General features: G+C 40.1%; 1 protein-coding gene across 5 annotated transcripts in view; it reads right to left on the reverse strand.

Moving 5' to 3' along the window:
- The window catches only part of ENTPD1 (ectonucleoside triphosphate diphosphohydrolase 1), a 100,551-nt gene that overhangs the window by 40,315 nt on the left and 37,112 nt on the right, over positions 1–23,124 (reverse strand). For 3 of the 5 annotated variants that reach the window (XM_053922411.2, XM_053922413.1, XM_053922410.2), the window contains exon 2: positions 9,115–9,242. In XM_053922411.2, coding sequence (XP_053778386.1) covers positions 9,115–9,242 — 128 coding nt within the window. Of the gene's footprint in view, positions 1–9,114; positions 9,244–9,328; positions 9,434–23,124 lie in introns of those variants that run through there. The other 2 variants (XM_053922412.1, XM_053922414.1) reach the window with 2 other exon arrangements.

Here is a 23,124-nt window from a genome sequence, read left to right on the forward strand (position 1 = left end):
GACAGGCCATTACCTTTCAAGAACAGCTGGACATTCTGAGAATGCTGGCTCTGTGACCATAACACACTAACTGGTGAGGGCCTTGCCTAGAACTCATCTCCCTCAAAAGCAGTGTTGACAGGTGCTCACCACTGAATGCTTCTGATGTGCTGGGCGCGCTGATAAAAAGTGAGTTACTGGTACTATTCCTCACCACCATCCTCAAAGTGGGTTCATTCTCCATTTTACACACAAGGAGACTGAGCTATAGAGAGAGGACTTTAGTTGCCCAAGCCTCATAGCTAGAAAGCAGCAGATCTGGGATTGAAATCAAAGCCATTTGGTCTCTGAGCCAGCATTCCATAGAAGTGACCAGCTTCTAATGAACGCATGTGGTTTGGTCTTGGGTCAGTCCGGTGCCTTTGAAAGCGCCCTGTGAGGTTCTGTGTATCCTAGAGTATGGAATGTTCGTGCTAAAGGGAATGTCTGGCAACTCATTAACTGCCAGGGTTCAACAAGGAGCAGGCACTTAAGGAAGTGGTGAACCAAGCAGACCTCCCTGCTATCTCCCCACCCAGGTTTACCAGAACAAAAGCACTTTCCCAGTTCTAATGGGCCATGCAGCTTTCTCAGGGGACACTTTGGTACAGCTAATCATTCTTCATTAAGGCCTATGTTGTTTCTTTTTTGAAGTGGTCCTTATTAGCTACAGGACAGTGGCTCCCAGACTTTAATGGCATGAGAATGCCCCAGGATGCCTGTTAATAGTGTTGATTCCCAGGCCCTGCAACCTCAAAGCTGGAAGTGAGGAGGCTCTGGGGAACTAGGATCTTTAGGGGATTCTGAGGAAGGAGCCTGCTTCCCACACTGACAAACCCTGCTATCAGATTGGTCCTTCACATGCTCTTCACATCCAAGGAGGGAGCAGGTTTACCTGTTCACTATCATAGAGTTAGCAAACTTTTATGAGGCAACCTCCCAGGTCAGATGCTGTGGTGGTTGCAGTTTAACATTTATTTTGTGATTATTTTATTAATGACTATCTCTTCCTTTAGAGTATTACCCATGAGGGTAAGGTTTTGCCAGTCTTGTTCACTGGGCCTAAAATAAAGTCAATGACTATTTGTTAAATGAATGAATGAATGAATGAATGAGTGAATGGAGTTAATAATAAAATATATGCAAAGACAACTGAAATCCAGTCCTTGTCCTCATTGTGCTTACCACCTAGGTAGTTTGGCATGTAGTCACATCACTACATTAAAGAGTTCTTGTGTTTTGCCAGATGTGGCCCAGGCATGAGGCCACTACCTCCCCAGCAAGGCTGAACCCAAAGTGGATTAGGCAAGAAGTTGACAAGACTAGATCATTAGTACTGGAGGGCTGACCTTAGCTGGGTTAGACAAGGGCGAGTCAGATGGGAAGAAGCAGGGCTAAAGACAAGCGGCAGTTTGTCACCAGGCAGACAGGCTGCAAAGATGGTAACACATGAATTATTAATCACTTAGTGTCCACAGTGGACCAGACTTCCCGCTTTGTAGTCCACTTACTTTATCCCACTTAATTCTTACAGTAATCAATGAGATATCAATTACCAGCTCCATCATACAGTTGGAGAAACTGAGGCTCAAAAAGGACAAGTCCTATAACTATAAAGAGCAGAGCTGAGGTTCAAACCCAGGCAGTGTGAGTCCAGGGCCCACGTTGTATCACACATTGGGCAGGCAGAATAATTTATATGTGCAAGAGGGCAGGAATGAAGAATCAGAGAAAGGAGGTGGAGAGACAGGTGAAGATGTATAAAGCTGCACCAGGAGAGGCTATGGCCACCACCCTCTTTAAACAGAAGCACACAGAGGTTGTTCTCAACATTACTGTCTAACTTGTCCATTTTGATCTTAAAAAGTCCTCTAAGGAATCGGATCACTAAGATCTGGTCAGCCTAAGTGTCTCTCACATTATACCCTCACCCCATAGACAATACCTTAACTCTAGCCTCATCTACCTTGTCTAGACCATGGCAGGAGCATCCTAACTGGTCTCTCCTCCTCTAATCTGCTCTCTGGTTAAGAGGAATCTTGGGAACACATATCTGGGCATCACCTCCCTATTTGAAACCTTCACAGCAGTGGTTTGCAATCATGAGTACTCATTAGAATCACCTGGGAAGCTTTTAAAACACACCAATGCCTGGCTTCACCCCCAAAGATTCTGATTTAATTGACCTGGTAAGGCCCAGAAATGAGTGTTTTTAAATTTTATTTATTAATGTTTTAGTGTTTCAATTACAGTTAACATTCAATATCATTTTGTATTAATTTCAGGTGTTCAGCATAGCAGTTAGATAAGCATATACTTTACATAGTGTTCCCCCTATATTTCTAGTAGCCACCTAGCACCATACGATATTATTGACTATATTCTCTATGCTGTACGTTACATCCTCATGACTATTTTATAGCTACCAATTCATACTTCTTAATCCCTTCACCTTTTTCACCCAGCCCCCCAACTCCCCTCCCCTCTGGCAACCATCAGGCTGCTCTCTGAGTCTGTTTCAATTTTGTTTGTTCATTTATTTTGTTCTTTAGATTCCACATGAAAGTGAAATCATACAGCATTTGTCTTTCTCTGACTAACTTACTTCACTTAGCCTAAAACCTTCTAGGTCCATCCATGCTGACACAAAAGGTAAGATTTCCTTCTTTTTCATGGCCAAGTAGTAATCTATTGTGTTCATGTACCACCACCTCTTTATCCATTCATCTATTGACGGGCATAGGGTTGCCTCCCTATCTTGGCTATTGTAAATAATGCTACAATGAACATAGGGATGCATATGTTTTTTCAAATAGTGTTTTGGGTTTCTTTGGATATATTCCCAGAATTGGAATTGCTGGGTCATAAGGAAGTTCCATTTTTAATTTTTTGAGAAACCTCCATACTGTTTTCCACAGTGGCTGCACCAATCTGCATTCCCACCAACAGTGCACAAGGACCCTCTTTTCTCCGCATCCTCTCTATCACTTGTTTGTTGATTTATTGATGACAGTCATTCTAACTAGTGTGAGGTCATGTTTCACTGTGGTTTTAATTTGCATTTCTCTAATGATTAGTGATGTTGAGCATCTTTTCATATGTCTACTGGCCATCTGTGTGTCCTCTTTGGAGAAGTGTCTATTCAGGTGCTCTGCTCATTTTTTAACTGGATTGTTTGGGGTTCTTTTTGGTGTTAAGTTGTATGAATTCTTTATAAATTTTCAGTATTACCCCCTTATCGAATGTGTCATATGTGAATATCTTCTTCAATTCAGTAAGCTGCCTTTTTTTCATTGTGTTGATGGTTTCTCCTTTGCTGTGCAAAAACTTTTCAGTTTGATGTAGTCCCATGTGTTTATTTTTTTTCTTTTGTTTCCCTTACCCAAGGAGATACATCAGAATATTGCTAAGAGAAATAGACATGAGTATATTTTAAAAGCTCCCCAGGTGCTTCTATATACAGAGCCTTGAGCACTACTGCAGTTTAATGGATGAGATAGATGTCCACTCCTGAGCCTGGCATACTAAGCTCAGATTCAATTGTTCTCTCCCACAATTCCTTCCTGCCCACATGGTCAGTATCCCAACCACACTGGACTTCTGGTGATTCCCTAGAGATTGCTTGCTATTTTAAGCCACCGCTCTTCAACACACAGTGTGGCCTTTGTCTGGAAGAGATCCCTTCTCACCTCTGGCAATCTCCTTAGTGTTCCTTATTCCTTGGCTCAAAAGTCACCTCTTCTCGATATCTTCACAGGACCAGGCATATTGGTGCTCCTTCCTCTGGGCTTCTACAGCACTGTATACTTATCTCTATGTTAATACGTGTCTATTGTATTGAAACTATTTGTACAAACGCTCTCTCCCCTACAAAAAGCAGTAGGTGTAATGATGCTTCGATACCTGTTGTGGCCACTTCACATCTTCTTGGCCAACCTTTTACTCTAGCCCCAGCTATACCTCTCATCTCTCTATTTCTGTGCAGGGTCTTCTCTCCTGTGCCTAGTAGGTCTAGGGTACCCATATAGCCCTGCTGATACATGTGCCAACCCAGAAATGCCAGGGAGTTACTCAGTGGGGCAACCCTTAACAACAGAGGATGAGAAGCAGGGGAATAAGTCCCCAAGGCAGATGATTCTGAAGTGCTTTCTCTGCAGCTCTTCTGAGGGTCCTGGTGGGATCAAGCTTCGGGGGCCCAATGTAGTGATATGCTCATAACACCCTTTTTGGGTAGCTTTCTCTCTTTCCGTGTTTGCTGGGAATTACTTCCCAATATAAACATCCTACATTCAATTCCTGTTTTTAAGATGTGTTGTTTGGCAAAACTAAGATAAGTGGAAAGAACTTTAATCTCTGGATCAGAAAACTTAGCCCCACCTCCACCTTTAAGAACTTTCAAGACTCTCGTTTTGTTATGTATAAAATGAGAATAATCTTTCATTCTTCACAACATTGCTGGGAAGGAGAAATTGAACTGAGAGTGTGGAGATAATTCATAAACTACCAAGCACCATATAAAGCAATGTTATCACTGTGGTTTAGGAGCAATTCCTTTACTACTCACCCTCTAAATTATAGAATTCCTCAGGATTTGGTCCTTGTCCTCTTCTCATTTTTTACTCCCTTCCCATGATCTTAACCATTCTTAAGTCTCCAACACATCAGTGACATCAGAAACATATCTTTAGTCTAGACCTATGCTATCAAACAAGGTGGCCACTAGCCACATGTGGCTGTTGAGCACTGGAAATGTGACTAGTGTAAGCTGAGCTGTGCTGTAAGTGGAAAATCACACTGGAATCTAAGATAGTCTGAAAAAAAAGAATGTAAAAAGAAAGGAGGAGTTCCTATCCTTCGCATCAGCGTGGATGGAAATAGAAAACATTATGCTAAGTGAAATAAGCCAGACAGTGAAAGAGAAAGACCATATGATCTCACCTATAAGTGGAACCTAATCAACCAAACAAACAAGCAGCAAAATACAACCAGAGACATTGAAATAAAGAACAGACTGACAGTTACCAGAGAGGATCGGGGAGAGAGATAATAGGGGAAGAGCCAGCAAGGAGCATATATAAAGGACACATGGACAAAGCCAAAGGGGGTAGGTTCAAGGGTGGGAGGCGAGAATGCGTGGGTGGGGGGTCATAGTAGGGTAAAAATGGAGACAACTGTACTTGAACAACAATTAAAAACAAAAAAAGAATAAAATATCTCAATAACTTTTTATTGTGATGAAATGTTGAAATAATAATACAGGGGTGGACAAAGTAGGTTTACAGTTGTTCATGTGGAAAAAGACATGCAGGTGATGATTATCACAGTAGCTTTATTAACTCAAAAGAATGGCACAATGGCACAGTGCACTTAGGTACAATCTCTTCCGTGCTCAAATTGCCAGCTTTCACTATTGACACATCTTGTAGTCTAGTTGCTATACTCAAGCACACTTTGTCAGAGTACCTACTTTTACCCACCCCTTCATTTTGGATATATCAGGTTACATAAAATATGTTACTAAAATTAATATACATCTTCTACCTTTTTAAATTTAATCTTTATTGTACATTTTTTCCATTACCATTTAGTCCCGTTATACCCCGCTCCCTCCAGCAATTACCATACTGTTGTCCATGTCCATGAGTCCTTTTTCCTTTTTGCTCAATCCCTCTACTCCCTAACCTTCCCCTGCACCAGCTGTCATTCTGCTCTCCATCTATGAGTCTGTCCCCATTTTCCCCATTAGTTCTGAAAATGGAGCTGCCTTTCAACCCAGCTATCCCACTTCTGGGAATATAACCAAAGGGACCCAAAACACTAATTTGAAAGAACATAAGCACCCCTATGTTCATTGCAGCGTTATTTACAATCGCCAAGATATGGAAGCAGCCAAGTGTCCGTAGTAGATGAGTGGATAAAACAACTATAGGACATTTATACAATGGAATACTGCTCGGTTGTAAAAAAGAAGAAAGCTGTACCCTTTGTAAAAGTATAGATGGACCTGGAGAACATTATGCTAAATGAAATAAGCCAGTCAGAGAAAGACAAATACCACATGATTTCACTCATATATGGGATCTAATGAACAAACTGAACTAACTTCTACTTTTTAAAACTGTGGCTACTAGAAAAATTGAAATGTGACTTGTGACATTTCTATTTGGTAGTACAGGTCTCTTCTCTGAAGTCCAAATCTGAATATCCAACTGCTTCTTTGACATTTCCCTTTTCATACTCAATACCTACAAAACAATTCTTCAAAAATTGAACTCAAAACCTTCCCCTCCTTCCAAACTTCTGTAATAGCCTCCAACCTAATCTCCTATATCTGCTCTTATCCTTCCTGCCACTAATTCATTGCAGCCAGTGATCTTTTCAAAACCCAAATCTGATCATGTCAGACTTCCAATTGGTTTAGGATTAAAACTAAAATCCTCAACCTGACTTGCAAGGCCCTGCTCACATCACCTCTCTCATCATCTTTATCCAATGTACAATCTACTCTTGCTCTCCAACCAATTTCTGGTAGGTATCTAACTATCTTCTGCTGTGAGATTCTTGCACTTGCTTTCTTTCTGCCTAGAATACTCTTTACCCATCTCTTTCCCGGCTACCTCCTAATAATCCTTCAGCTGTTATTGTTAATGTCATTTTTTTTTTCCCAGGGAAAACTTCCCTGGCCCCCAAAACTTTCATTTGGTGGCACTCATCACAATTGTAATTAATAGTTTGTGTCATCTATTAAATGTGTTTCCTTTCCCAGATGATAAGCTCAGTCATAGCTATCCTGGCTTCCCAATTGTGTAGCCCAGTGCCTGACATAGATACTTAAACACTTAAATAATAATTATTGATATATAAATTTATGAACAAATGAATAAAGAGATGCTGAATGAGGTATGGTCATAAAGAGATGAGTGTTTTAAAACAAAGGTACCAGGTACAAATATCTAAAATGTTATCTTTAAATCATAATTTTTTGGAAGGAAATACATTTATTCCAATAAACTACTGAAAATAATTTAGTGGCTCATGATATTTGGTATTAATTTACAAACCATGAAAGAAAGACATCTCATTTATTCGTCCTAATTTTAGATTGTAAACATGTTTTATCCTGTAACCTCTTCATCAAACTTAGTTTTGAATGATTTCAGAGATATTATCATAGAGTAAGTTCTAAAGCAGCAACGTGCAATAGAACTTTGTGCATGAATGGAAATGTTCTATTTCTGCACTGTCCAATTTAGTAGCCACCAGCCGCGTGAGGCTATTGAGCACTGGAAACGTGGCCAGTGCAAGTGAAGAACACTGAAGTGAATGAGCCGCACGTGGCTAATGACTATCAAATTAGACAGCACACATTGCTCAAAGCCATCGCCGCAGACAAGTTCCTAAAGTATTTTTGCCCTCAATATATGCCAGGGATCTTATTAAAATGACTGCATAACTTCAACAAATGGCTAGTTTGCATATATAAAATGATCTTTGAGTAAAACAAACCAGTGATATTGCTATAAAGATTCACTTCAGATGCCAACATCTGCTCTTCAATACCCATATCTTTTATTTAAAAAATGCCAAAGGCCCTATTCCATTTTGCCGGGCCAACACAACAGTATTAATCACAGTAGACTCTAAGATGACCACTGAGAATGAAAGAAGGTCATTCTTGACAAGTATTAATTAGGAACACAGAGCTCAAGTCTGTCATGGATTTTGCCTCCTAGGCAGTCCCCCCTCCAATGATGCAATAATAAACATGTAAAAAGGTCAAATCAAGAAAGCAATCATGTACTTTTGGAACTGGTAAACAAATAACAGAACTGAGATGTCATGAGGCTTCAACTGTGAGTGAAGTTTTGCCAAGAGAGCCGACATCACTCAACATTAAAAGGCAAGAGACCATAGCCAATGAGATGGTGTCAGCCTTCCGTGCTGACAAAGGAGCTGCTGTGCACAGTCCCAGTGACTTGAATTTGTATGGCAAACAGATGCCAGTGTAACTTCCAGGCTTCTGCTACACAGCAAGTGATTCGGGTGGGTGGAAAATGTTTCAGCAGCCTGGAATATGCATCTATATTTCCAGGCTCACAGTTTACTATCTTCAAATACAAGAAAATATACTTCTGCACATGTGTTCCAGGGTCTCCACAGTCAAGTTACCTTCTGACTACATCACCGCCCACAGGTACATATGTGCTCAATAACATATCAGTATATTCTGGATATATCCTTGTAGATTTATTTACTGTAATTTCAATGAAAGATTAAAATGATGTATTTACAACATAAATTTAAATTTACCACATGCTTTCTAATGAATGGATTAAATAAAATACTGACCATATTACAAGGTCTTAGTGAGGTACACATGCCTTTGAAATTTTACCTTCTGAATTTGAAAGGAAGGAGAAATAAATCACAGCAGAGTTAATGACCCTAATTATTTTTAGTAATTAATATTACTAAAATATTTTAGCAATACTGGGCTCTTCCAATGCGGAAATTTCACAAGAAATCTGTCCATTCATGAGTTCATTTCAAATTGCTACAGCTGATACGTGTTTCTCTGTATTTTTTTAAAATTGATTTTGCTGTGCTCTTTGATATTTTGAAGATGAGAAACAAGTCTTCCCCACAATCTTTGACTCCCAAAGTGCTTCATTCAGAGCTCTCCAATTATGTTGGTGATAGTAATAATGATGTAGTGAGAAGAACAAAGAGTACAGTGTTGCGGCACATCCCCAGTGAAACAATGAGTGAGAAGTAGAGATAGCACCAGATAGTAGAGTATCAGCACAGTATAACACAAATATGGATGTGGTGAATAAAGCCTTTGTTCCTGTTACTTATTTAATTAATTTGTTGAACAGTCATAAAAACAGTTATCTCCCCATTGTTAATTGATTCAAGGCATTCCCTCTTTCAGATGAGCATCCGTTTCCATTTGACTTCCTTAATCTAATAGATAGTGACTTGCTCCTGGGCTTCCAGAACCTCAGATGCTCCTATACTCTGATTTGCCATAACCCCCCTTTTCCCGCTGCCCATGCCTCCTCATAAACACACACACACACAGATCTGAGTTACCTTAACGTTTTCGGGCAATGTTTTGTTCTGGGTCAGCCCCACAGCGATCAGAGCTATCACAGCCATGATAAAGGAGAAGCCAAGGATGATCAGTATATTTCTGGAACAAAATCCCTTCAGCCCAGAATCTAAAACCAAAAGCAAAACAGAAAATGTCAACAAGAAATCAACAAACATTGATTTTCCTCCCCTTTCTATATGGTCTAGTATCTACCTGGAGACATCAAAGGTGGATAAAAGCATCCTTATCCATGAGGCACTTGCAAAGTAATTTGGTAATAATTCCAAAGCAAAAGGCTTTGTCTGTAACGTGACGAGGCAAGTGCCAAGACTGAGTTAGCGGCTGTCATAGGGAGAATGGGCAGAATTAGGTTTGTAATCAGATACGGAATGAGGAGAAAGAAGAATCCCAAACTGACAGTGTGTTTAATAAGTCATGTAAGATTATCAAGGTACAAATAACAAATAACAAAAAGCAAGGATGACTTCCTTGTTTTTAAAATCTACCACAAAATGTTGAAGATGTGCAAAAGTATTCAGAATACATCGTTAAAGTCCCACAAAGACATGACATTTCGTGGCTTGACACACCCCTGGCATTTCAACCACATGTATATATTAATTAATAATATTGTAGAGGCTGTGAGGTTTTGATCGTTTCATCATTCATGTTATCCTATCTATTCCGTTCTCAATTTCACCTTGTTGTGGGACATGAAAAGCTGCAGGAGAATTATATAAAAGGCCAAAGTTACGTTGATCAGAATAAACAGCATATAGTGTAGGGGAACAGGGACTCATTGCCCCATTCCCTCCACTCTGACAATTCATCTCTCTTCCTCTCCAAATTCCCAAACTATCCCCCAACTTTTTTTAGACTTTGGGAAAGCAAGCTAAAATAAAGTAATAAAGACACGTGGAAATAAGGTGGGTTCTCCAGAATAGATTGCACTTCTCTAAGGACAAAGCGTGGGATTAAAACAGCTAAAAAGGGGAGCCTGAGCCTCCTCCTCCTCGTCCCCTCCTGGTCAGCAGCAGCATCTGTACACTGAGATGGGTGCTCCTCCTCAGGTTCTTGAGCAGAAGCTTGGACTTAATACAAATGATAGTAACTGTAGGGTCTCCGATCTGCATCAGCCTCTAGAATCATTTTTTCAATTACCATTGACATTCAATATTATTTTATATTAGTTTCAGATGTGCAGCATAGTCATCAGACATCTATACAATTACAAAGTGATCCCCCCAATATTTGAAGTACCCACCTGGCACCATACATAGTCATTACAGTATTATATTCCCTATGCCGTACTTTGCATCCCTGTGACTGTTTTTTAACTAGTGGTTTGTACTTCTTAATTCCTTCACCTTTTTCACCCAGCCCCCACCCCCCCTCCCATCTGGCAACCATCAGTTTGGTCTTTATATCTATGCTTCTGTTTCAGTTTTGTTTGTTCATTTCTTTTGTTCTTTATATTTCACAAATAAGTGACATCATACAGTATTTGTCTCTAACTTATTTCACTAAGCATAATACCCTCTACACCCACCCCATTGTCACAAATGATAAGATTTCATTCTTTTTTGTGGCCAAGTAATATTCTATTGCATGTATGTACCACCTCTTCTTTATTTAATCATTTATTGATGGACACTTAGGTTGCTTCATAGTAGGCTATTGTAACTAATGCTGCAATGGAAACAGGGGTCCACATATCTTTCTGAATGAATGTTTTGGATTTCTTTGCCTAAGTACCCGGAAGTGGAATTGCTGGCTCAATAAGATAGTTCTATTTTTAATTTTTTGAGGAACCTTCAGACTGTTTTCCATGGTGGCCACGCCAATTTGCAATCTCACCAACAGGGCACAAGGTCAACCTCTAGAATCTTGAAGCAGTACGTACCCATCAGATAAAACAGTATAAAACTTAGGGGGGAAAGTTTTAGCCACACCATTATCTACTGCTTCCAAACAAAAGAACAATAGAAGAAGTATACCACATTTCCCGCCTTTTCCACTCCCCAAAGAACCTCAGTTTTGTTCAGATCCCTGCTACTCCTACAAGCAACCCACATACCTCATGGGAAAGGGATAACCCCCAACTCAGGGACCAGACTGATCTACATAATCTCACTCCCTCACTAGTGATTGGTTCAACAATGGGTATGCACCCCAAATGGCCCATGAGATTCTGGAGGTAGTCTGCTAGGGCAAGTCTAGGAAAGGAAAGGAAGCATTCTCTCTTCTTCCTCAGACATTGTCATACCTGGATGGGATGATATCAAAGGATGGCAAAGCAGAGGTGAAGAGAATGAGTCCTTGATGACATTTTGAGCTGCTGGAACAACCAACCCTGATCCAATATTTCCATAAAACTTATATATTTTTGAAAAAATAATGGAGGAGAACTTCCCTAATATGGCAAAGGAAATAGACTTACAGAAAGTCCAGGAAGCTCAGAGAGTCCCAAAGAAGTCAGACCCAAGGAAGCACACACTAAGGCACATCATAATTACATTACCCAAGATTAAAGATAAGGAGAGAACCTTAAAAGCAGCAAGAGAAAAGGAGACAGTTACCTACAAAGGAGTTCTCATAAGACTATCAGCTTATTTCTCAAAAGAAACCTTACAGGCAAGAAGGGGCTAGAAAGAAGTATTTGAAGTCATGAAAGGCAAGGACCTCCACCAAGATTATTCTATCCAGCAAAGCTCTCATTTAGAATGGAAGGGCAGATAAAGTGCTTCCCAGATAAGGTCAGGTTAAAGGAGTTCATCATCAGCAAGCCATTATTATATGAAATGTTAAAGGGACTTATCTAAGAAAAAGAAGGAGATCAAAAATATGAACAGTAAAATGACAACAAACTCACAACTATCAACAACCGATCCTAAAAAAAAAAAAAAATGAACTAAGCTAAAAACTAGAACAGGAACAGAATCACAGAAATGGAGATCGCATGGAAGGCTATCAGCAAGGAGTGGGATGGGGAGAGTGGGAGAAAAGGTACAGGGAATATGAAGCATAAATGGTAGGTAGAAAATAGACAGGGGAAGGTTAAGAATAGTATAGGAAATGGAGAAGCCAAAAACCTTATATGTACGACCCATGGACATGAACTAAGGTAGGGGAATGCCGGTGGGAAGGGGAGGTGCAGGACAGAGGGAAATAAAGGGGAGAAAAAAAATGGGACAACTGTAATAGCATAATCAATAAAATATTTTTTAAAAACTTATGCTTAGATCCAGTTGAAGTCAGGATTTTAATATCTTGAAGTCAAAACATCCTGATACAACTGGTGTGGCAGAAATGTCCTGTTTGATGCCAGGGCTCTGGATCTGGAAAAGAGCCCCCTAAGTACTACCTACCTCAGAGTTCTCAAAGTTGTGATACTGACAAACAGCTTATAGCAAGCACACGTTTTGGATGACCAATTACAAATCTAATACACAATGGCAGCACACTGTAGCAGTGTTTCTATTGTAGTGGAATTTTGAATGCTTTACCCTCCTCCAGCTGTTCAAAAAGGTCTACTTATTTAATTCTTGTGTTTGCATAAGGATGAGAATTCTGCCATCTCATTTTCCTTCTGCATCTATCTGGGCACTAATCTTAGCACCCAATGAAAAAGACCAACAAGGTCACTATTCTTTGGAGTTCACAATCTAGTTGGGGAGATAGATAAACCAGGAAAGTAGTACATAAATAAGTGACTTCAGGTCATGATAAGCGCTAAGAAGTTAAAACGAAGGAATGTTATACAGTGACTTGCAGCCAAGTTGGGGGGAAGGTTTCAACTGAGGATCAGGAATGCCTCTCTGAGAAGGTGACATTTGAGCCAAGACTTAGATGATGACTAGACACCAGCTATGAGAAAGAGTAAGAACATTCAGGAAGAGGGAACAGCAACAGTAAACATTCTGAAGTGGGAAACAGCTGGGCGTTTCGTCCTTTTCCTAATAAGAATATTTACTAATTCATTATTATCCCTGAACAGTTGAAAGTATCACTTTCCACATTTGCCCTGCCTTTGCAATGATATCCAAATTATTGGAATATATTCAAACCTTTCAGTAAATTCTCCTTATTAAAGAAATTGATAAGAAAAAACTTGGATCAGAGAGAAAGTTTAGAAATTTTTCAAACACAATTTTCAAAAGTTTTAGTAACAAAAAGTAATGGTCAGGTTTGTTTTTCTTGTAACTAACTAGAGTACCCAGAGAGAGGTAGGTAATTAAAATACTGTTTTCTATGGTCTATGGCATATCGTGCTAGACATAGGGGTCCAGGTGGACTTACCATGAAAAATGAACCACTCAGGTGACCACCTCCTCTTCTCGGACCCCCAGCGCTCTTTCAAATGCCATGCCTGCCACAGTCAAGTTCTATTATGGAAATTTCACAATAACTGCCTTCCCGCTGAAAAGCCCTTCATTTGCCCAGTGGATCCCAGCAATGTGGTATCTATCATACAATGGGAAATGATTTCAAGACACACTTTTTATCAAAAATATCTTATGGCAAAGTGTTTTGTTTTCCTTTGAATTGTCTCATTATGCTGGAGAATTCAAGACTACCACTTCCCTTCCATGTTTTTTTCTTTTCATGTAACAAATGAGAAGGGTTTTCCATTTAAAGTAAGAGAATAAGTAGAAGTTTCAGCCCTTCATTTAACAGAGAAACAAAATTGAAGGAAACCCAAGCTTTGAGTAGACACAGACTGATTTCAAGACAAGTAGCTATGTCAGAGGTAGAAAAAAATAGCTTTTGAATTCTTGCAGAAACAGTCATGAAATCCTATGAAAATGAAGTTAGTATACTATTAGAGTGAAGATCAGAATTATTTAATTTTCTCCTCAGTCAAAATTCTGCTGTACAGCGAAATCTCAGCATCTTAACTTCATGATACCAAAGATATCTTAAAATTTTACTCTGTTAATAATAAGATTTGGGGTGTTAGCCAGATGTGGTGGGTCTCAGGCAAAAACAAAGGTTTGGCTCTGCAGATCCAGTGTGACTCACTAGATTCAAATTGTTTCCAGTTTCTGACAGGTCACATCCAGACTAAGCTTGGCTTGTCATGTGGAGAACAAAACAGCAAACACAGACAAGCACTGGTGAATAAACTGTGCGGTGCTATGGCCCTTCCTGTGTTTACACAGCCCAGTGATGGAACCGACACCGCAGCTCAGGAAACTGGCCCTAAACTGGCCTTGCTATTCCCCCAGTTCCCAGAGTCAATGTCTCCACACCCGCTCAACCATCTGCCTTCCTCTCCATCAAGGAGTTCTTCTTGGTGACGTATTTAAATTATTCTCACACTAGGGCTTTAAGGGCTTTCTCAGTCACTTCATTCCAGCTCCTTAGACCCGTCATCTTCCATGGTGCTATCCACTCCTGTTCCTGTCCCCACCTCTTCTACAACAGCCCTTTCTGGTATCTCCCACCCTTTCTAATTCCCTTCCCTATCAGAACCTGTACCTTGCATGGCTGCAGAAACCTTCCATAACTGACATTGCCAGAGCTCTTCCTGATCAAGAATTTAAGGTAGCTTCTTACTTCCAGATGAAAGTTCACACTGGTCTACCTGGATCTCTCAGCCCCTCAGAAATTTAAGCCCTTCCCTTCTCACCATCCCAATGAACAGATAGTTGTTTGAAAGATCATAATACTTAACATTATGACCGTTAGTATGTAAGTTCTCTTGGTGAAGGGACTTTTTTTTTCTGACTTGTTCATTGCTGTATTCCCAGTTGAATGAATAAATGAATTTTGGGTTCTGACTTTTCCTAAAAAATTTCTGAGATTTCCTTCACTTGGAATCCAATGTCCTTCTTTCTTCGCTAAGTCTTTTCCTTGTCTCCTTCAATATCAGCTTCAATAGGAGGACGTGTTCCCCTCCCCATATGCTTCAGAGCTCAGTTGTTCTGGTAGTCAGTCCTGTCTTCCTGTGCTCTCTTTAGATATTTAGTGGATTGACCCATTGCAGTTTGGGAGTACTATAGCTGTTGTTGGGGGGTGGGGCTCTGCTTCATTTACTCTTTAAATGAGTCATTCAACATTTATTTGTTAGATGTGTTATACTGTGCACTAGACCTGCCCAAGGCTCTGAGCTACAGCAGTGAACAAAACAGATAAATGACCCCATCTTCATGGTGCTATATTCTAGTTTGGGGGAAAAGACAATGAACAAGATAAATAAGTAAAATTTATAGTATGTTACATAATTATAACTGTTAAGGAAGGAAAGAAAGGAAAAGTGAAAAGCAAGGATAGGGTGGTTAGGAAAGGCCTGTCTGAGATGGTGATATTGAGTATAAGAAGAATGCATGTATACCTCTAGGGCAAGAGCATATAAGGCAACCAGAACTGCATGTGAAAAGGCCCTGAAATGGGCCAATGCCTGACAAGGAGTCCAATGTGGCCAGAAGAGAGATAAGGGAAGAATAGTAAGAGATGGTCAAGGGGGTAACTAGTTGCCTTGCTTGTAGGACCTTGCAGGTTCTGGTGAGAGTTTTCCCTTTACCTAAAGTGATATGACTTATTTCTAGTCATTTGTATAATCCACACTCAGCACCAGCATTGGGGCCTTTAAAGTCCTTGGTGAAGGGAAGGTGTGGCTTTTTAGACAGCACATCCCTGCCTCTTGTGGGGAGGTACTAAAGGTACCTCAATGAGGTCAAGTCATGAGACAAGCACACAGCCAAGTTTGAAGAAGGCCTGACTGTGTTAGAGTGGAGCTTGTGCCAAGACCAAGGCTGGGAAGATGCAGCAAGGAGGAGTAAACACCATCACATGGAGGTCTTCTCTATACCTTGTGAACTTGGCGGCTCATGACCAAAGAATGTTGACTGAGGGAGCATCATCAGGAGGAGTTACCAAGCCAACAGTCACCAGTATCCATCAGCAGAAAGTCAGACTCCACAGACTTCTGAGGGGTGGCTCAAGTGAAAGCAGAGTCCAGACAAGCTCACCTTTGCTCAGTCTCTCTAAGCCTCCAGTTCCTCAGGTGCAAAACGGGAGTCGTAATAGTACCTACATCATAGGGTTGCTAAGTCACATTCAATGAGCCAACAAAACATAACAGCCTATGCTTAGAGCCTTCACTGTATTCCAAATTCTGCTCTTAGCACTTTAAATATAGCAACTAATATAACCCTCACTACAACCCTATGCAGTAATGTCCTATTATCATCTATATCAGTTTCCTAGGACTGCCACAACAAATTACCACAAACTTGGTGGTGACTTAATGGAAATTTATTCTCTCACAATTTGGAGGCCAGAAGTCCAGATGTTAACAGAGCCAAAGGCTCTGGAGAAGATTCCTTTCTTGCCTCTTCTACCTTCTGCTGGCTCCTGGAGTTCCTTGGCTTGTGGCTATCTCACTTCAATCTCTGCCTCTGTTTGCACATGGCCTTTCCCCCTCTCCTTTGACTGATAAGTCATTGGATTTAGGGCCCACCTTAAATCCAGAATTATCTCATTTTAAGGTCATTAATTACATTTGCAGAGATCCTACTTCTAAATAAGGCCATAATTACAGGTACTACTATTATTATCATTATTATCACTTACAGATTAGGAAACTGAGTCACAAAGAGGTTAAGTTGCCCAAAATTACATTGATGTAAATGTTGGGCTCCAGAATTAAACACAGGCATCCTGGGTCCAGAGGCTAAGCTTTTCACCACTGTGCTACCCTATACCATATAACGGCGGCTTACTGCAGTGCCTGGCACATGGTACTAATGCTATATGTGGGAGCCAGTCTCATCACCCAGAAATGAAAAGTAACTGGCTTTGATGATTTGGCTGGAGGGGCTGTCTGGACTATTGTCAGTAATGATACCAGACAATGTTGTACCTTTTAAAATAAAAGAGTGGTTGGTCCCTGAGAGTCAGAAGCTGACAACTAGGTGGCCAAGGCAGAGATTCTCAGGGAGTTTGAGGACTTGCTCAAAGTCATAACTCTTGCAAATGGCAGTGCAAGTATGTGATCCTAGTCTCCATTTCCCTGCTTCAACCATGGCCCTGCATTCGAGACATGTAGAAATTACTCAGGTTCAATCCTTTTCAGTAGACCCAAAGCAAAAGAACTCCCCCAAACAGCAATGGGAAGATCTTAGTCTATTTCATATACTTCCCCAACCCCATTTTTTCCCAATTAATAAATCCAGAGTCTAGTTTGAAGATAAAGCAGTTTAATTTGGTTGGGGTTTTTTTCTGCCTGTTTTTAAATCAAGGAAGTCAGTGCAATGTCAATAAATATACAAATGCTAAAAATGAACCTCAAGGCCTCGATGATGACCAGTTAGTTAAAGGGCAAAAGTCAAAGGAGATGGAGGGGAAACAAGATGGACACAGGAAAGATAGTCGGAGAATAAGAGCAGAAGAAAGATACGTGTTTAGGGAAATGAAAAGAGAAGTAGAGAGACAGGTAATTGAGTAAATAACCCATGTCCTATTTCACTGATTTTTTAAACCACAGATTTCAGAGGAAGGTATTTGCATTACTTATGATCTTTTATTTCTACTCTTTCAAATATTAATTAGCTGGTTATTCTCCGTTCACAGCTCTTTGGTAAGAAAAGGAATGCATTTATCTTAAACTAGCCTGGGTGATCCTGGGTGAATACCTCAGAGGCTCTGCTTTGGGTGGGAAGAGCCCATTTAGTGACACGGGAAGTGGAAACAGGAGAGGGTGTTTGGGGGTGGGGAAACAAGCTCTTCCTGCCAATCAGATTCTGCCAATCCTATGCTCCCCACCCCACAGTTCTTGTTGTGGGTTGCGATCCTCTCAGATTAGCAGCAAGCAACTGACTTTGCATTCGGTGTGACTGACTCTAAAAATGTTAATGACTGCAAAAATCAAATGCCAACGTGGGCTCTATATGTGGGAAATAAGGAAGCAAAAGAGTCCCCTTCCCTCACTTTCCTCCTCACTTCCTCCCACCATACCATCTACCTCCTCACCCACACCCTTCAGCCTCTCCTAAATTCTTTTGGACATAGATTGCATGGAGCACAATAGGTCTTTGTGGGCATTGTGGAATCCCATATTCAAATACAGGGTTGGCAAGGAGGAGGGTTGTTTCCATCAAAGTGATATCACTGAGACTGCAGTCAGGAATTCCCTGTGTCCCAGCCAACAAGTGTAACAATCTCGTGTATTGATGGTCTCTGCAGTGAGCACATTGCTTCCACTAAATGAATCCTCTTCCACATCTGAAATTGAAGAATTATGCCCTGGGGACTCTACAATTTCTCAAAGCAGCTGCATTTCTCAACAAGCTTTGGTTTTTTGTAGCCAATGAGAAAGACTGAGAAAATCTGTACTGGCCATATATCAGTAGTGTGGGGGTCGTAGTGGGGAGGGAGTGAACTGACCCACCCAGGTTACCTAGCCTTACAGTTCACTGTGTTCTATACCTTACATTCATAAGTCCTCTCATTTGTACCTGCTCATTTTTTTTATCCATAAGGTACAAAAGTCAGAAGCAAATAAAAATATTCCTCCAGCAAAATATGGCATAAACAAAATAAAAAATGACAAACTAGGAAAAATGTTTAATACCATGAAATACTTGGTTTCCTTAATATATATAGTCATTAAAACACATTAAGAAAATGATCAACCTACCTAACAGAAAAATGGACAAAGCATATGAATAGACAATTCAGAAAAAGAAATATATATATTCTCAATATATTAAATGTATTCTAATTAACCTTAATTAAAGAAATGTAAATGAAAAAATAATATTTTTATCACTTATCAAAATAGCAAACTTTCAAAGTTTTATAAATATATAATAATATTATATACTTATTGGAATAGCCAAAATAAAAATATCAACACTATCAAATGTTGACAAGTATGCAGGGCAATTAGAACACATGTACATTGCTGTTAAGAATGGAAAATGGCACAGGCACTTTTCAAAGAGTTTGGCAGTTTCTTATGAAGTTAAACATATACTTACCCTATGACCAAGCAATCCCACTCTTAAGTATTTACCCAAGAAGAATTAAGACAAAAACCTGTCTCCACAAAAACTGTACCTATATTTCTAATGGCATTATTCGTTACCAAAAACTCAAAATAATCCAAATGCTCATCAACTAGTGAATGTACCAAAATTGTAATGAAGCCATACAATGGAATTCTACTCAGCAATGGAAAGGGCATAAACTACTGATAAATGCAATGAAATGGATGACCCTCAAAAGCATTATGCTAAGTGACAGAAGGCAGACTCAAAAGGCTATGTACTATATGATTTCATTTAGATGCTATTCTGAAAGAGGCAAAGCTAAGGACAAAAAATTAAATCAGTGGGCAAAAGTGGAGAGACAGAAAGTCAACTTCAAAGGGCCACAAGGGAACTTTTTGAGATGATAGAATACTCTTAGAATAGAATACTTTTGGTTAGATGACTATACATATTTATTAAAATTCATAGGACTGTACACCTGAAAAGGATAAATTTAACTGAAAATTCAATAAAGAAATTGTATATTTCAACAAGAATGTGGGGAAACAGGCACTTCTTACATGTTGGTGGGAGTAAAAATTCATATTACCTCTTTGGTGGGGGGAAATTTTACAATATCAAAAAGTACATATATCCTTTGACCCAAGAATTCTACTTCTAGAAATTTAATATGCTGATGACATTTATGAATGTATAAAAAGTTGCATGTATAAGGATGTTCAATGTAGCATTATTTGTAAAAGCAAGATTAAAAATGATTAAAGGTCTGGCTATATAAATTCTAGTACAGCTATACATAATACCATGCAGGCATGGAAGAGATTGAGATCCATGAATGTTGATGCAAACTGGCTTCAAATATTTTGTATGTTAAAAGCAAGATATGGAATAATGTGTGCAGTATGTTCTTACTGGGTAAAGTCATAGTCAACCCTGGAAGGTTATATTTTCACTAAGAGGCTAAGATTCATTATAGTGAAAGGATATGAAGTGAAATCAGCAAAGAGAAAGTATGGGACAAAGTCTGCAAAAAAACAGATGCAAGTGTCCCAAGGGTCTTCCCCCAGTAGAGTCTATAGGACATAATTCCCCCAACTGTGAAATGTCTATCAGGGAAGCATACTAGAGACCCTGTTCCCAAGGCTTTCATTGAGGGCCAGTACAATAGGCACCTTCCATCTAGCATTCACCAATATTCCAAATTCCCAAAGGAAAGAAAGCAGATGCCCAGCACAAACCAGGTGCCTTGCACAAATAGTCCAGACACCACAAGTCAACCCCATCAGTTCTCAGAATGGTGAGAACATCCCTGAAATCCAAACTCCCAGACACTAGCCATGGGCCCACCCTGCAAGTAGGTCCGCCAAGGATAGCAGTTCCTGGCCTGCATGTTAATTCCCTTCTGCACTGAACAATTCTTAAATCATTTTACCACATGATCTTTCTTACTCCCTCCCTCCTTTTTTCTCTCTCTTCTCTTTCCTCTGGCCCTCCCCTATACTCCTTCCTTCCTTCCTCCCTTAATTCTCTAAACAATTAAAAATTCTTAATAGAAATTCCTGATAACCCATAAGCTTTGAGTTGAAGAATGTTTCCAGTTTGGAGTAAATGGCAAAGATGGTAGGAGCCTGGAAGATGGGTGTTGGGGAAATGGGAAATTGAGCACTGGTGGCTTAATGTTGACTTCGCTGCTATCTGCCCACTCCACCCTACCAGCCACTCATTAACCTGGCTAGTCCAAGCAGCCATCTCTTGCTCTCCATTGACTCATTCCTTCCAGATCAATATCATCTCTTTTGTATACTTTGAGGAAGAATTGTCAGGTCTCACTTGGTAGGACTTTGGGTAGATTCAAAGCTTTGTCTTGAGGGCAATTTGGCACCCCCTCTTAGGCACCTCTTCTGTTATGTATCAGTACAAGAAGGAATGCTCTCTGGATAAGATATGATCAGGTTTCTAAATGTCCATGATAATTCTGTCACAGATCATCTGGTATCTAAGCAGCTGACTCTCTTTAGCCGTCAGCACTGAGTAATGGCATTTCAGATACTTATGTGAAAACTCAATCTTAAATTGATTAGTATCTAGTTCCTGTCAAGGGTGTGACAGATACAACTGATATTTGGGAGGGGTAATCTGAGAGCCCCCAGATTTTTTTAAAGCATATTTTCTGCATTCATTTAGTAAGGTAGAAGGCAGGAGGGGTGAGAGAAAGGTCCCTGGACCTTGGAGAAAGCAGTGTCCTCCTCAAGCAAAACTGGTTAAGACCAATACATGACAGATGAGCGCAGCTCCTACCAAAATTGCCCACTCTTTAAAAAGTATGTTCAGTCTTTTGACCTGAGTATTTCCTCAAATCCAGAGCACAACTAAGAAAGTGGTGTCCTTCTCAATTTTGTACCCTGAATGAAAAAAGAATGTGTGAATATGGTGATTTCAGGTCATCTGCATGGAGTGAAAGGCACCAACTGAAAGAATTGGTCAGTGTAGTGTGTCTCCAGTAAGGTGTAGGGGGAGAAGGTACCTGGGTCCATGACTCAAGTATGCCATTTCCCTGAAAGTTCTTTCTTCATAGTGATGAAAGATGAGCCTCCCAAAATACCGGTAAACAAACTAACAGTTCCCACTATTACTTGATGTTCACCAAGTTATCTTTCCATGATAGCTTAGGAAAAAAATTAGCTGATCATTGCTAAACAATAAGTGGGTATTTATGTCCATCTTTTATGTCAATCTTTTGCATGTTTGGGTTCACAGGATTCTCATTCTTTTTATTCCACAAGGTGAAATAGATTCTTTCCCCACAGATGCAATGCAGAGACCACAGGTACCACAAGTACAGCACAATCTGTGCACTTCTTGCTCACAGCCAGGTGGTCTGCTTTTTCGAATTCGCTCAGACTCACCAAGGTAGGAGGGATGCCGCAGGACGAGGAAGCAAACTTGGAGGGTCAAAGTAGATAGGAGATGATTCTGCCCTGACTGGTGTGGCTCAGTGGGTTGGGCATCATCCCACAAACCGAAAGGTTGCTGGTTCATACCCAGACAGGGTTATGAGCCAAATCCCTGTTTGGCAGCATGCGAGAGGCAACCGATCCATGTTTCTCTCCCTCTCTTTTTTCCCTCCCTTCCCCTCTCTCTAAAACTAAGTAAATAAAATTTAAAATTTTAAAAATTTGAAAGACTGATTCTGTATGCTTTTTCTTCTTTGGAATTACAATGTTTTGAATGGAGGAAAAAGTGTATTCACCTCAGCAAAAGCTCAGGATACCCAACAAAAAGAAGCATACAGTATGGTACTTGGAGATGATGGATAAAATATTTTAAATTCTTCCTAGAAATATCTGCAAACCCAAAGACTCTGGGAGCACATGATTTGAAGAGGAAAATTTCACCTTCTGGGAAAGTCTTCATTGCCTACCATTGACCTCTGGGAATGATGCACTGGTAGACCCATCTTTAGGGGCAAGATAGTTAACTTGAATTACAAAGACACTGTTGGGCCCACCCTCCACCTATTCTCTCAGGACTGGGTGGGGAAAGGCTACTTCCTATCTTCTCAGAGCTTTGGTATTTCCACTTCATTCCACTTTTCTTACCTTCAGGTCTCTCCCTACGCATCCCCAGTGAGCTGATCTAGGCCACACCAATTCTTGTCTGTTTGTTTCTCCTTGTACTCTGTGCATTCCTAAACTCCACTTCCTCACAACTCACTCACTCTTTGATCCACCACCCCTGAATTCTGTCCCACCATTCCTGTAGCAGGGGTGTCCAACCTTTTGGTGTCTCTGGGTCACACTGGAAGAATTGTTTTGGGCCACACATTAAATACACAAACACTAATGAAAACTGATGAGCAAAAAAAAGGTTTTAAGTAAATTTACAATTTTGTTTTGGGCCAAATTCATAGCCATCCTGGGCCACATGTTGGACATCCTTGCATGAAAGCCACTCACACAAATATCCAAAGAACAATTTCCCATATTTATACTTGCTGTAGAATTTGATGCT

This window comes from Desmodus rotundus, chromosome 4, assembly GCF_022682495.2.
Source record: "Desmodus rotundus isolate HL8 chromosome 4, HLdesRot8A.1, whole genome shotgun sequence".
In the NCBI taxonomy this organism is placed as follows: Eukaryota; Metazoa; Chordata; class Mammalia; order Chiroptera; family Phyllostomidae; genus Desmodus; species Desmodus rotundus.